This window comes from Zootoca vivipara, chromosome 3, assembly GCF_965207765.1.
Source record: "Zootoca vivipara chromosome 3, rZooViv2.hap1.1, whole genome shotgun sequence".
Classification (NCBI taxonomy): Eukaryota; Metazoa; Chordata; class Lepidosauria; order Squamata; family Lacertidae; genus Zootoca; species Zootoca vivipara.
This window is the reverse complement of record NC_142586.1, coordinates 3,953,509-3,969,406: the sequence shown is the minus strand read 5'-3', so window position 1 is coordinate 3,969,406 and position 15,898 is coordinate 3,953,509. Positions and strand designations below refer to the sequence as shown.

Sequence of the window (15,898 nt, the reverse complement as noted above, 5' to 3'; positions counted from 1 at the left end):
CAATTTTGTAATATGTTTAAATCACAGCAAAATATATGAATAAACATGCCATGAATTTATCAAAGTTTTCTAACCAGCCTTTAAGAGTACTCTGCCCTCACAAGTCAGTTTACACAAAAGTTAAAATACCTAATGACAGCATAATAAATAATAACTCATATAAAAGTACAAATAAAAAGTTAGCCAAACACAGATTAGATTGAAAATGCCTGTTAAGGCTGGCAGCCTGGAGTCTCAGGAAGATTGTGGTGTTCCCAGGAAAAAGGCTCGCTCTGTCCACCAATCTTGCAGCTCTTACTGTCAGGGCAGCAGTTAAAGCACATATTTCAAAGAGAGCCTGGGATAAATAGCCAAAGCATGAAGTTTCTGAAGATGCAAGCTACTTGTGTCTATGGGGAAAGTATAAGTTGTATGTATACTTGAAGATGCTATTTCGACATTGCTTTTCCAACATCCAATCTCAAGAGGATTGCCTGCTTAGCTTATTTTTCAACTGTTTCTGGTACCGGTTCTTAGAGAAGTGCTGGGGCAACACTTTTGAGCATTTCATCTGGGAGCTTTTGCCACAAAGCAATATGATGTAGTAGCAACAATACTCTTTGGGAACACTTCGCTAGAGAAAAGAGAAAATTGCCCTTTTATTTTATCTTTTCAGATCTCCAATTTTAATACTGGCATATTTTTTGTTATAAAGAAAATACTACAAAAAAATTAAGGGGTGGGGGAGAAAAGCACAGGCTCTCTCTCATTCCCCAGTCCTCCTCCTCACTTCTGTTTCACGCGTCACAAGCTGCCTTTCTTGTCAGGGAAAAAGGTGGGGCAGAACCAAGGAATAAAAGTGGATCCCCGTGACAGACCGGTGTCCTTTCTGGCGTGAGGCGACCAGAGCCGGAGCAGCGCCTCTCTCGCAACAGGCGGGCGGCCCGGGCGGCCTCTCCTCGCCCGCGGACGCTGCTCGGGTGGTGAGCGGGGGGGGGGGGGACGACGGGGGACTAGCGGGCCGCCTGCAGCCCCGCGCGCACGGAAGGAAGCCCCTCGCGAGGAGGAGGAGGAAGATCGCTTGCTTAGCAGCAGCAGCAGAAGAAGGAGGGATTTCCAATATTATTACGTATTGTTATTATTCGTTTTCATTTTTATTATGCGCTTCTGCCGACCCCCCTCCCCCCTCCCCCCGGACAGGGACTCGAGGGTGAAAAACAGGACTACTCGCTTAAAACCGGCGGCGGGCGGGCGGGGGGAGCCGCTTGTTCCCTGGCTTTGAAGCCGCGGCCCCGAAGGGCTGCCCTTCCCCTTCCCCTTGTCGGCCGGCGGGGAGTCCCCTTCGCCCTCCCTCCTCAGTCAGCAACGTCCCTCGCGGGCGGCAGCGCCCCCTCCTCGGTCTCCTGGCCCTCCCGGCCGGCGAGGGGGGAGCGCCTCTTTCCCAGGGGGCTGGGAAGGGCCGGCAGAGGCTGGCAGGAGAAGGGAGGCCGAGGAGGCGAGGCCGGCCGGCGGGGAGTCCCTGGGACTGAGCCTGGCGCTCGCCTCAGGGCTAGGCTGAGGGGAGAGGGAGAGGCCGGCCTGCCTGCCTGCCTGGGGTTGCCTTTGGAGGAGCAGGCTCCCATGTCTGTATCACTTCACATACCCAGGGCCAGAAGCATCCCAAAGCGATTTGCAAAAACAAGGAACACACAACAAGGCAAATATAAGAAGATCCTGTAATACGAAAAGAGCTCCGGGATTCCTTCCCCTCCAGGCAGGCAGGCAGACAGAGCACCGCAGCCTGGCGCTCAAATTCCCAGAAGAAGAAAAGCACCTTTCCCTGGTACTGGAAGGAGGGCAAAGGCAGTGCGCCCCGGCTTTGTATTTTATTGTCCGACCAAGGCATTTTCTTTCACAATTTAAAAGAAAAAACTGGTCCTGTTAGCCTTTTGAAATGGAAGGGTAGGATTATAAATACAGTACCATAGTGGAGCTATTCTAGAATTTATCTCTTTGTAACTTGTAATTTGGGGAAACAAAGCATAATGCCCTTTTGGCACAGGAGGTATTTAGGATGATTTTTTTTTTATAGTTCTGAGGACATTAATACAAATGTATTAATCTCTTTATTTGAGATGATGCTCACTTTAAAGAATTCATTCCTACTATGTAGAACAGTGGGTGACTTGTCTTGTATAAAACATGGTACTTGTATTCAAGATTTTGCTTAAAATATGTAAATGTGAGTTTCCAGCCATTGCCGAGGCAGCACACGGAGCCACCCGCGCTTGCGCTTCTGCCTCGCCCGCTCCTTTACCGGCAGCAGTGACAAAAATGAGGCAGCAGCAGCGAAGCTGCCTCCGTCGAGGGAAACCTGGACCTGGGCTAACTTCAGCCCACACTCCTTCAAGTCACAGCGAGAACAGCACAGAAAGTGCTGCCCCACAATGCTCCGCAGCACCTCATTTGCATACATGGCCCAGGTTTCCCTCAACGAAGGCAGCTTCGCTGCCGCTGCTGCCGTTTCGCTTCAGCCAAGCAGGCCGAGGCGGAGCACAGCTGGCAGCGTCCCTGCCTGTCGTGCCGTGCTCTCCAGCTCTCCGCTGTGCCTGGCCCTGCCTGGCAGGGCGCCGGACCATGGCGGCTGGTATAGTTAAGACGGCCCTGCCCGCTGCGGCAAGATTGTGTACCCGATCGAGAAGGTGAACTGCCTTGACAACAGCGCGCACAGCGAGCTGTTTTATACCATTCCCCCCCTTTCTGCTTCTAGGGGGGCAGCTTCCCCCCCTGCCCCGTGCTGGGTACGCCCATACCGCCCTACAAGCCGCCCCCAAACTGAGCTGCCCGCTCTTGTGCTGCGCTAAACTGGCTCGGTGCAGCGACTCGCTTCCACGGCGCCCCGGAAATCAAGTCTGCGTACACGCAGGCGCTGCAAATTGCATCTATGGAGACACTGGAAATCACGGGCGCTTGCGCGCTTGCGATCCGTCTTGCAGAGGGATCTCCGCGGGTCTAATCTGGCCCAGGCAAGATAAGCCTTGCCGACCCCTGAAGTAGGTCTTCAGCAGCTCCTGACTAGGGTAGATATTATGTGGACTATATTATCCCTTCGAAGTCCTTTTCAGTTTCAGTAGCACTTTATATTGTTTTGGAGAATCTTTACTGATTTTAAATGTTCAGTTCAGCATAATTAGTTATTAATATTTACTAGCTGCATGGCCTATTTCTTTCAATTGAATGAAAGACAGCATATTTAGACTATGTCCAGACACTGACTGGTAAAGGTAAAGGGACCCCTGCCCATTAGGTCCAGTCGTGACCGACTCTGGGGTTGCGCACTCATCTCGCATTATTGGCCGAGGGAGACGGCGTATAGCTTCCAGGTCATGTGGCCAGCATGACAAAGCCGCTTCTGGCAAACCAGAGCAGCACATGGAAACGCCGCTTACCTTCCTGCTATTTATCTACTTGCATTTTGACGTGCTTTCGAACTGCTAGGTTGGCAGGAGCTGGGATCAAGCAACGGGAGCTCACCCCGTCACAGGGATTCGAACCGCCGACCTTCTGATCAGCAAGCCCTAGGCTCAGGGTTTAACCACAGTGCCACCTGGGTCCCACACACTCATAAGATTATCTTGCTTTTCAGACTTGACTGTCAAAGTGCCAAGGAAATGGGGAGCAACCTTGAGAGGATTCCTGAAGGGAAAGGCCCTTACTCAGTTGGATGCACAGATCTTATGACCGGCCACAGCATTCAGGTATCTGCAGTTTGTTAAATCATCAGATTTTCTTTTAGCACTCAAAGCAGCTTACAGTAAACAAAATGAAGGTGATCCAAAGTCCAAGTTAATAGATTTAACAGCTACATATGTAGAATTATGTATAGTGCCCCCTTGTGGTCCATAGAAAAACACATCCAGTAACTATGCAGTGGTTCCTATTTATCTACTTGCACTGGAGTGCTTTCAAACTTCTACCTTTACCTTTATTTATGCATGCAGTGTTCATGCTAGGCTAATGTGTATGTGGGTCACTGTTTCCATGGGCACATTTATGCACCTTCATCTACATACAAGCACTTTCAGTTTTATGCCTCCAAAATCTGTTTTGATGTTTCCCATTTGTGCTAGTGGGCAATGATTGATGAGATACATTCATGCCATGTGTTGTTTCCTTCCCTCAAGTAGTACTTCCAGAAACCTGGTGTCCACGGTGGGCATGCATATCAGTATATGTTTACCCATGCACAGGCACCTTTAATTATACAGCCGTACCTTGAAAGTCGAACGGAATCTGTTCCAGAAGTCCGTTCGACTTCCAAAATGTTCGAAAACCAAAGCGTGGCTTCTGATTGGCTGCAAGAAGCTCATGGTGATGGGTCAGGACAGGGTGGGACCAATCACAGGGATGAGCCGGGGGGTGGGGACGGCATACCTCATGGGTCAGGACAGGGTGGGGACAACCACAGGGATGAGCCAGGAGTGTGGGGAGGAGGGGATGGGATAGCTCATGGGTCAGGACAGGGTGGGGTGAGCCTGTGTAAACGGAACGCACGTAAAACATTTCAACAAAATGAAGGGGGACTCTGAAGGTGAGGGGAGTCTGAAGGGGGACTCTGAGGGTCCATTTAACAAACTGAGCCACAGCAACGCGTGGCCGGGCCAGCTAGTATAATATAAAATAATACACGCTGTAGCATCTAAAAATCTACCCCAACACCATTAATTTAAAGCAAATTGGAAGCAAGTATTTTTAAAGTCTATTTGAAAACAGCTTAAGGGGGAGCAGACAAACAACACATCTATAATGTCCCTGAAGACCTCACCCACCCACCTTTCTGCCTCTTTTAGCTTTTCCAGGTTTGCCACCTTGGCCTCAAGGGAATGAAATTGTTCCTGGAAACCCATGAGCTCCTTGGACACACCCATGACTTCTGTCCAACAGGCAGCTATCCAGACATATGACAGACGGTGCAAAACCCTGGAAAGCCCCCCCCCCTTTGCTGGCATTTTACCTGCATAATTGTTTTCATAATTTAAGCCATTTTATTTAGAGGTGGAGGGTGGGGGGGTAGGTCAGGGAAAGGAGGGGCAGAGTGGTTTTCCCTGGCCTCCTTGCCTTGCTGTCACACACGAAAACTGAAAGCAACGCAACACATTAAAATTCATTGTAGTCACATTTCAAAGGTAACCTCTCAGTTAACAATGTATACTTGGGGCCCCTCAGCTTAATTCTGCACATATTATGCATACTGTACCTATATATCTGCCATTGCATTCTTCTCTTTTAAAACTTTTGAAAGCAGGTTTGAACAACTTGATTTTGTTATTCTTTGCTAGGGAAATTTTATGCGTCTCTATTACCCATCCCAAATTGGTACAAGTGATGAAGAAACAATATGGATTCCCAATAAAGAATATTATTATGGACTATCTGATTTTCTGAACATATATCGGACATTAGGAAGGTTCTTTTTCACATGCAACTTTGGTAAGTTTTGAAGGACATTTTTAATTCAAGTTACAGGTAGGTAGCCGTGTTGGTCTGCCATAGTCAAAACAAAATAAAAAAAATTCCTTCCAGTAGCACCTTAGAGACCAACTAAGTTTGTCATTGGTATGAGCTTTCATTGCTATGAGCTCTTGGTATCTGAAGAAGTGTGCATGCCTACGAAAGCTCATACCAATGACAAACTTAGTTGGTCTCTAAGGTGCTATTGGAAGGAATTTTTTTACAGTGGTACCTCTACTTACAAATAACTCTACTTATGAATTTTTCTACTTACAAATGGAGCTCTGTCCGCCATCTTGGATGCGGTTTAGATAGGATTTTTTCTACTTACGAATTTTTAGATAGGGTTGCTTCGACTTACGAATTTTTTTCTCCCAATGCATTCCTATGGGATTCGAGTTACAAATTTTTTCGACTTACAAATGTGTGTTCGGAACGCATTAAATTCGTAAGTAGAGGTACCACTGTATTTTGTTTTGAGGTATCTGAAGAAGTGTGCATGCACACGAAAGCTCATACCAATGACAAACTTAGTTGGTCTCTAAGGTGCTACTGGAAGGATTTTTTAAATTTTTAATTCAGTTAGAGTCAATGAAGAGCATGTTTTACTGCATCCCTTGTGTTTCAGTTCCTTTCTTTCAAGTGAATGCATGCCAGGGATTGAAACTGGGACATTCTACATGGCTTTACCCCTGAACTATGGTCCCTTCTCATGTCGTCTTCTGAGAAAATCATTTCATGCATTCATTAACATATATAAGGCCTGAGTTATAATTTCATTTATTTTGATGACATTGTTCTGAAAATTCATATAATGGTATTCTTGTGATCACCATATCTCCTATCAGATGAGTTTGCTTATTTCACTTAATATTTCAAACTTAACTTTAGGGCAGATTCTTTCATCTTTAATTCCTTTCCAGACACAACAGTTTCAGTTGGGTTTTTTTCCTGTCCGAAACAAATTTGTGCAAGATCTTACAGCACCTATGAGCCTTCTTACTTGAAGTAAACAAACTGTAAATAACTGCGGTGATAGCTTACTCCACAAACAAATGCAGCTCTTCAACATTTATGATAACAGCTAGCAACCCATATCTGAAAAATGCAGAAGTCTAGTGTCCAGATCAAGGGAAGCCATAGTACCATTCTATTCTTCCTTGGTCAAATGGCACCTGGAATATTGTGTCCAGTTCTGGGCACTACAATTTATGAAGAATATTGTGCAGAGGATTGCCAGCCCAGAATGAAATAAAGTATCGGGTGTCAGAAGTTTTATTTAGGTAGGAATAGAGGTAAACTCATTTTCATAAACATATATATCATAACTCTAGAAAAAGATCCCAAACCTCTTGCAGGTTTGTGTATATGAATACATGTGAGTTCTGGACATGCCTGTGGCTTCAGATACATACTGTAACAACTGCTGCCTAAAAACTTTGGCTGCCACAGGCTCAAACATGTATGAGATACTGTTTGGGGTGGTTGAGGAAGAACAGTTTCAGGTGTGAAGCACTATTTGCATGAGAGCAGCAAATTGGCATTTACCAAATTCATAATACAAACACGTGTTCTATTCAATTTAGGCTCAGTGACATGTCCTGCAAAATGGAACGCTGCGTTCAAACTTGGAGAAAAATACCCCCTAATTATTTTCTCCCACGGACTTGGAGCATTCAGGTAGTGTTGCATTTTGGTAGTAGAGTGTTTCCTAATATAGATGATTGCATCTAAGCAACATAATGTATCAAAATATGTGGTTCATGAAGTCGACAGTCCTCAATAATGGTTTCAGCCTACAAAAATTATTAGTACCTGACTGGGGATGTGAGTACGAATTGCTGCCATCCAACCCCACCCAAATTGCTCACCCTCCATCAGTTGGAGAGTGAAGTCTGAAGTGCATATCTCACTCTGCCCATGGAGGCTCCCTACATGTGGTGACTAGAAGCGTGTGGGGAGCCTCCATGAATGAAATATGGGCTCTCCTTAAGTTCATTTGTCCCCTGCTCACTGCTCACATGTAGGATTTACCTGCAAGCGGAACAATTGTTTTTATTAAATCTGTGTACAGCATCTAAAAAACTTTAGTTCATCATCATCGAGATGTAGCATGCACATGAATTATGAATTTTGTCGGTTATACTGAACTAATCTGTATAACTAATTTGTTGTGTTTATATTTACAGAACTCTGTATTCAGCAATTTGCACTGAAATGGCATCTCAGGGTTTTGTTGTTGCTGCTGTTGAGCATAGGTATGCTGACTACGCATCTTGAGTTTTGTATTAGCTGAAGAAGCATGTACACAAATATCTGATTAAGCAGTAACTAGAAACACAGTAAATAAAGAAGATAGATGGACTAGATTTAGAAAGTAGAAAATAGGCACTTTAGAATTAGATTTTAGAAAGCTTAATTTTACTACACTTTCTTTTTCTTTGGGGGTGTTGAATGATACTAAATTGTGAATTGGTTTTTCAATATTTCTACTTGAACATAAAGGCAGAATATGGTGCTTGAGAGGAAAGGAGTGCAGCTATCTCAAAAGGGAAGTCCAAAGGCTTCAGAACAGCATTTTTCTTTTTATTAGAGACCAGTCATCTTCAGCTACATATTACCTTAATGATAAACCTGCTTTAGGAGCAAAGGGAGAAGCCTCAGAACTGCACAAGGAGTGGATCTATTACAGGAAATTAAAAGCAGGTGAAGATGAAGTTGCTTTACGTCAACAACAGGTATTTGTTTGAAGAAGTCCTCTATCTTTGAGCAGTATGCTTTTCTCTAAACACTGTGGCAGTAGAGAGTTTTCAAGAAGGTTGAAGATGGCATGAGAGAATCATTGACTGTGGTGATTATGTTTGCTTCCCTTGTCCTGGTATCAACTCTGGACAAGCTCCTTTTCTTTTCTTTTTTAGCAAAAGGGAAATGTGAACTTACGTTAAATTGGGTCTCTGGGGTTTGGGATAGAGCAGTCTTGGAAGCACTTCCTTTTTGTTGACAGGCAGGCCTCTCTGGTAATAATTTACCCTAGAGGAATTCACCCTAGAGCAGGCATGTCAAACCTGCGGCCCTCCAGATGTTTTGGACTACAATTCCCATCTTCCCCAACCACTGGTCCTGCTAGCTAGGGATCATGGGAGTTGTAGGCAAAAACATCTGGAGGGCCGCAGGTTTGACATGCCTGCCCTAGAGGAAGGAACCTTTCCACAGATCCCAGTGCAATTCCAGAGCTTGGGGGGGACGGACGACGACTCATTAGTCCTAGCAAGTGAAAATTATATGTAAGAAAAACAAGAACTAAAACCAGCCGTGCTAAGTGCGATAAGTGGTGCACACTGGATAGAAACAGTAGGGGGTTCTTCTGGATTCAGAATATCTGAGTTGGATGCCGATAAATTCATATACCCAAGAAAAAGTCAGAGGCCATGGACTCCTGCTTCTGCCTCTGAATATCAGGTTTTCTTCTCTTACAAAATAGGGTGGTGGAAAGAGTGCCCCACTCAAGACCCCATGAGAAGAGAAATTGAAATCAAGTTCAAGGGTTCATTTTCCCAGCAGTTCTAGAGGGCCGACAGTCATTATTTCTGGGATTTTTTTTTTAAAAGCCCCCACATCCATACACCCAGTGAGACTATAATATTTCATTTGCTAGATATAACCATTTGGAGGATGTGGAGAATCTTGTGAACTGTAGTTTGTTTAGGGTGCTGGGAATTGTAGCTCTGTAAGGTCAGTTCCCAGGATTCTCCCTGACTGATAAAGTGGCATTATACATGAAAAGTATAATATTTCTTTTCATGCATGGTGTGTGCATGTGACCTAATTGTGAGGTTCTGGGAGTAATGGAAACTAGATTGGAAGTACTGTACTTCTGCAGAGTGACCTTATGGCCTATGTCAATTAACAAAGTCTACTGTTTCTATAGATGAAGTCCGGTACTTGGTTTAAAAAAGCTTTTAACCACATTTCTTAGGTTCTGTTGATGTCAGACCATAGATTCATAGGAAATTTTCTCTGCTTACCAAATCAGTGTCTTGGTGCATTGGCTATTTTAAGTCCAAAAGGATAATGATTTAAGTTTGCTTTTTGTGTAGGTGCAACAAAGAGCTGATGAGTGTGTTAGAGCCCTTGACCTCATGCTTGATATTAATTCCGGAAAACAAATAGTGAATGTGCTGCCATTGAGCTTTAACTGGATGCTTTTAAAGGTAAAGAAACTTGTGGGCTCCTCCTAATACAAATTGAGTAACTCCATGGGCTAAGCTGTTTGCTACAGACTTTCCAATTTCTTTCTATGTGATGTTTGCTACACTTCCCAGCTGTTGAAACATGGCGGAACTGTCTTTGTACATGGCACAAATGTTCATTTTTTCAGTCTGCAATGAAACTGGTTTTGTAGAGCTCTTCAGCAGTGTGTCAAGTAATACCCAGAAGCTGAAACAAGTGCTAGCAGTTCAGCCGCCACCACAAGAGAGCTGTGTTGTGTTTTGAGGTGACTGTCAAAGAGGCACCCACTGGTTTGTGTTCCTCTTAAGTATGGCTATGCACTCCTCTTTTCAGTTACCAACTCTCAATGCCCTATAAAGAGAAGTGCAGGGCTGCCTGCCTCTCACAGCAATGTCCCACCATTCAAGATTCTTTCTTGAATTTCCTGTAGGAATGAAGACTAAAAGCTGCTTATTGACTCACTATCCTCCTCACATACCTTTGTACAAATACTAGGGTACTAATACCTCATGATTAGTGCCACAGCAGTTAAGGGAAACTGCTACCATTGTTTTCCAGAAATTATAATCTATAATCAGTTTTAATAGGGTCAGAGCCAGCTCCAGGCAGGAGTCACCATTCCGAGGCCCCATGATTTGCCAAGGGGGTGGAGGCAGAACTGAAGGGAGAACTGAACAGGTTCACGTTCTTCTGCAGGCAAGATTCCAGATGTTGTTGGACTTTTTATTTTTATTATTTATTTATTTAGTTGTTGTTGTTGTTGTTGTTACTAAATTTATATGCAGCACTTCATCATAAGATCTCACGGTGGTTCACAGAATAAAATACAAGATAAAAACACAAGTAAATACCATAATTAAAATGAAACAGTGAAACAATACCCCCCCTTCCCACAGCCACATATTAAAAAAGGCTGTAGAATATTAATCAGCCAAAGGTCTGGTTGAAAAGGAGCATTGGGCATTTAAGAGTTGTATGTATTAGCCTCCAGGTTTCTCTAGGTCTAAGCATGCTCAACTCTGTCTTGGATTGAGTGCGTTCAGTTATTCCCAGCCAGATGGGTGGGGTATAAGTAATAAATTATTATTATTAGAAGAGCAACAGTTTCTCTTATCTTTTGTATTTTCAGGATTCTATTGATGTACAGAAGATAGCTGTGATGGGACACTCTTTTGGTGCTGCCACAACTATTGAGGCTCTTAGCAAAAATGTCCAATTCAAGTAAGAACTGTCATTTTAAAAGCCTGTGGAAGTTTTCTGATCCCCACCCTGTGCATTAACAACTGAACTCTGTTCAAAAGGTAGGGATTAACCCTGTGGCACCAAGAGAACACATTGAAAGCACTAATGGTGACATGTGCCATAGCATCTGGTAAAATCTGTAGAAAAGCCTTTATGGAACTTAAGAACTGGCACAGTACCAGGATTCATATTGCTTTTATATTGTGCATCTTAGATTATAAAACTGTGGGGAAAGGTTGTCTTGTTTTTTTATCTGACACAGAGGGAGGAGGAAGCCCTGTTGCATAAGCAGAAGCCCTTGCACAGAGCTTTCACTGATAGGACTCATGAGTTGAATCCCACTCAATGGAACAAGATGTGGCTTTGAACAGAACATCTTCCTAAAGCTTGTATTTGTAACCTCTCTCAGAAACCTGTGGAAAAGCTGAATGATGTGCAGTATATATAGAACTAGTGTCCCATGTCCTCTGCAAAGCTCAGAATATAGTCTCACCAAAAGTAAAGAATAGACCTTGTGCAACTAATACCAACATGCCACACACTTGCACTTTCCCCCCTGTACAGGTGTGGCATTGCCCTGGATGCATGGATGCTACCCCTTTGTGAAGAAGTGTATCCTAGAGTTTGTCAACCATTGCTGTTTATTAATTCAGAAAAATTCCAATGGGCTTTAAACATTCTAGAAATAAAGAAACTTAACTACAAAGACAGAGAGAGAAAAATGATCACTATCAAGTAAGTGCTAAATTGCAACAGTATTAGTTTATTTTCAGGGGAAATGGAATTGTCTGTGCATGTTGTGAAGGCAGCAAGCTACAGTATTGCAAGAAGAAAATAGCACTTTGCTAGATCACATAGCTGTTTCATCTTCAAATTCTATTTCAGTCCTACCTGTCCCGTGGCAAAATGGTTATATCAGGCTAGCCCATGCAACAATCCAGGTTCTAGCATGCCCTCCAAAAGAGCAGAAAGAATCAAGGTGCATCCTTTTAGGGCTACACTACATGTGATGTCAAATGTATATTTGCATTCATAATGTGCAGGTTCTTAAAAATGTGAATAATTCTTAGCCCCCACCCCAAGGGAGACTATCAAGATTTAAGCAGTTAGCTAGAAAGAAATTATTTATTTCCCTGCTGCAGCCCTAAGTAAAACTGCATTGAAGCTGCATTGAGAGGAAATATTCACCCATTGAGCATTTCTTCCTCTCTATATAAATGCTTCAGATGATGGGTTTTCATCAGGACCACAAGGGCAGAGGAGAGGGAGAGAAAGACTTAAACTCTCCCTATTTTTGCTTCTTTCCTAATGCAGTCATACCTCGGTTTAAGTACGCTTCAGTTTGAGTACTTTCGGTTTAAGTACCAATTGTGTACAGTGGTACCTCGGTTTACAAACACAATTGGTTCAGGAAGTCTGTACTTAACCTGAAGCGTACTTAACCTGAAGCAAACTTTCCCATTGAAAGTAATGGAAAGTGGATTAATCTGTTCCAGACGGGTCCGCGGAGTACTCAACCTGAAGTGTACTTAACCCAAAGTAGGAGTGTAATTGGTTCCGGAAGTACGTACTTAACCTGAAGCGTACTTAACCTGAAGCAAACTTTCCCACTGAAAGTAATGGAAAGTGGGTTAATCCGTTCCAGACAGGTCCGCGGAGTACTTAAACTGAAAATACTCAAACCGAGGCATACTTAAACCGAGGTATAACTGTACTTAAACCGAGGTACCACTGCAATGTTCAGTCCCCTGCTCCAGATGTTCCTATTTGCCTTTTAAAAAACCCGCATGTTTCAAAAAACAGAATCAGCAAAGTGGAGGGAAAGGGAAACTTTCTTCTGAATGAAAATTTCTGAATTCTCAGCACGGCAGCAAAACCTAAATAGTGGGCTCACCCTTCTCCTGTCCCTAGAAAATGTTCATGAAAAAGCTCCCATCCACTTCATTCCATATCCCAGTTTCCGTTGTGTCAGTCTGCAGCGACTTACAGAAAAGAAAGAGTAAAGATTTTAAGCGCCAAATCCTTTTCAGTATCTGCCTGTCTCTAAAAATGGCTACATTGATGAGCAACACATAAGAGCTTGAACAAAACATTTTGATTGGTGGGGCAAAGATGTCAGGTGTCCTGCTTTTGCACAGCACTGTGTATTGCAATCCTAACTATCATCTGTATGCAGCTGTAATTGATTAAAATTTACCTTATTAGCCTACTTAGATTTAATTGGGTGAGAATCAAATGTGATAAGAGGTGCCCCTTTGCCATCCTAAGGAAAAACCCCACTATGTTTTACTTTTAACAAAAAACTTAATTTTTAAAGATGTTGCTTATAACTGTACAATTACCCTTTTGTGGCTGTAATGTAGTTGGGAAATATCTTTGATATTTGCAGAGGAACAGTACATCAGAGTTTTCCAGACTTTACATTTTTGACTGGCAACATTGTTGGAAAGATTTTTGGACTGAAGGGACGAATAAATCCAAATACAGCCATTGATGTTAGCAACAAAGCTTCATTAGCCTTCTTACAGAAACATTTAGGTAAGTTACTACATTTGCTACATGATTTTTATATGTGATTTGTTGTCTACCCCATCCGAATGGCTTGGAGGGGTAATATCTGAAAGTTAAAAGATGGAATTCAACATCAAGCTATGATGAATGTTCCATTTGCAAAAGTATTTCATCTTACCAGGTGGAATGATTCCCCCCTATCTGTGCACTGTTCTGGGGTCTCTCCTGACCCCCAGCCCTCATAAGCTATGTGGGTGTCTGTGCAGGAGAAGGGAGGGAGCCCCATTGCAGAATCTGAAATCCTTGTGCAGGCGCTGAGGGGGCATGTTAGCTGAACCTGTAATTCCATTCTCCTGAAGGGGAGAATTGGGATCCATGATCATAAAATCATAGAGTTGGAAGAGACCACAAGGGCCATCCAGTCCAACCCCCTGCCAAGCAAGAAACACCATCAAAGCATTCTTGACATATGCCTGTCAAGCCTCTGCTTAAAGACCTCCAAAGAAGGAGACTCCACCACACTCCTTGGTAGCAAATTCCACTGCCGAACAGCTCTTACTGTCAGGAAGTTCTTCCTAATGTTTAAGTGGAATCTTCTTTCTTGAAGTTTGAATCCACTGCTCCGTGTCCGCTTCTCTGGAGCAGCAGAAAACAATCTTTCTCCCTCCTCCATATGACATCCTTCCATATATTTGAACATGGCTATCATATCACCCCTTAACCTTCTCTTCTCCAGGCTAAACATACCCAGTTCTCATAAGGCATTGTTTCCAGGCCTTTGACCATTTTGGTTGCCCTCCTCTGGACACGTTCCAGCTTGTCAGTATCCTTCTTGAACTGTGGTGCCCAGAACTGGACACAGTACTCCAGGTGAGGTCTGACCAGAGCAGAATACAGTGGTACTATTACTTCCCTTGATCTAGATGCTATACTCCTATTGATGCAGCCCAGAATTGCATTGGCTTTTTTAGCTGCTGCATCACACTGCTCACTCATGTCAAGTTTGTGGTCTACCAAGACTCCTAGATCCTTTTCACATGTACTGCTCTCAAGCCAGGTGTCTCCCATCCTGTATTTGTGCCTTTCATTTTTTTGGCCCAAGTGTAGTACTTTACATTTCTCCTTGTTAAAATTCATCCTGTTTGCTTTGGCCCAGTTGTCTAATCTGTTAAGGTCATTTTGAAGTGTGATCCTGTCCTCTGGGGTATTAGCCACCCCTCCCAATTTGGTGTCATCTGCAAACTTGCTCAGGATGCCCTCAAGCCCATCATCCAAGTCATTGATAAAGATGTTGAATAAGACTGGGCCCAAGACAGAACCCTGTGGCACCCCACTAGTCACTTCTCTCCAGAATGAGAAGGTGGCATAGAATCATAGAGTTGGAAGAGACCACAAGGGCCATCCAGTCCAACCCCCTGCCGAGTAGGAAACACCATCAAAGCATTCTTGACATATGCCTGTCAAGCCTCTGCTTAAAGTCCTCCAAAGAAGGAGACTCCACCACACTACTTGGTAGCAAATTCCACTGCTGAACAGCTCTTACTGTCAGGAAGCAATGTTTAGGTGTAATATTCTTTCTTGTAGTTTGAATCCATTGTAGTTTGAATCCATTGCTCCGTGTCCGCTTCTCTGGAGCAGCAGAAAACAACCTTTCTCCCTCCTCTATATGATGTGGGTTGTCTCCACACATCTCATCACTGGCAGGAAGTCTTGGGGGGAAAAACCTGAGGAATTCTTCAGGGGAGAGACGAGGAAAGCATTTGGACTTCTTGCCCTTCTGGCTGTTCTAGCCATTCTACACTATTCATTAATATGCACAGCAGATTGAAAATTTGAAATAAAATTTCAATCCCCAACCTAACATTGATAAAAGTCCTAAAATAACTGGTAGGAGCAGAATGTCAGACATCTAAAAGAAGATCAGTTTTGATACAATGCAACTCCAACATGTCACAAAAGGTTGATATTAAAAGGTAACACTGATATGTTATTTCACCATATCTGATTTTAATCATTCTTTTGCCCTGAGGTATGTTTTCATGTGATTTACACCTCTGTTCTGTAGGTCTCAATAAAGATTTTGACCAGTGGGACTCTCTCTTAGAAGGCAAAGGGCATGATGTCATTCCAGGCACCAACATTGATCTACCTCCAATGCCACCTCAGTCCAAACAATAAAGACAGAATGGAAATTGTGGACCCTTTAATAATTGACAAGGAGCTGCTTGATTGTTGACAGCGCTATCTGGAAATTGAGAGCTTGAAGAATACAGTTTTGTAACAGTTTTGTAACATGAAGGCAACTGTGCAGCAAAATATAATTGGTTTATAGTTACAACAGCAGTATATGAAGATGCCACCACTCTGCTAATTTGCTTTCTAGAGCCAAGAAATATACCAAGTAAACATCAGTTAATAATGTGCCTTCTGTTGCCTGAGGATGATT

At 43.4% G+C, this 15,898-nt stretch overlaps 1 protein-coding gene across 3 annotated transcripts; it reads left to right on the top strand.

The window, feature by feature from the left end:
• Positions 1 to 861: 861 nt before the first annotated feature.
• Positions 862 to 15,875, top strand: PLA2G7 (phospholipase A2 group VII). 3 transcript variants are annotated; one of them, XM_060272344.2, is made up of 11 exons: positions 862 to 962; positions 3,605 to 3,716; positions 5,298 to 5,448; positions 7,056 to 7,149; positions 7,659 to 7,727; positions 8,063 to 8,207; positions 9,567 to 9,680; positions 10,829 to 10,920; positions 11,506 to 11,676; positions 13,331 to 13,479; positions 15,518 to 15,875. In XM_060272344.2, exons 2-11 carry the CDS (start codon positions 3,630 to 3,632, stop codon positions 15,628 to 15,630), a joined length of 1,185 nt encoding a protein of 394 aa, XP_060128327.1. In that variant the 5' UTR covers positions 862 to 962; positions 3,605 to 3,629; the 3' UTR covers positions 15,631 to 15,875. The 3 variants fall into 3 exon arrangements, with proteins under 3 accessions (XP_060128327.1, XP_060128330.1, XP_060128328.1); XM_060272347.2 differs by having other exon boundaries at positions 862 to 1,108; XM_060272345.2 differs by lacking the exon at positions 862 to 962 and adding an exon at positions 1,174 to 1,801.
• Positions 15,876 to 15,898: the final 23 nt, after the last annotated feature.

Bases quoted from the DNA above. Each gene is read 5' to 3' on its own strand.
- PLA2G7 (XM_060272344.2), top strand. From the start codon at position 3,630: ATGGGGAGCAACCTTGAGAGGATTCCTGAAGGGAAAGGCCCTTACTCA. The intron at 7,728-8,062 runs GTATGCTGACTA...TCTTTTTATTAG, and splicing joins GTTGCTGCTGTTGAGCATAG to AGACCAGTCATCTTCAGCTA. The intron at 8,208-9,566 runs GTATTTGTTTGA...CTTTTTGTGTAG, and splicing joins TTGCTTTACGTCAACAACAG to GTGCAACAAAGAGCTGATGA.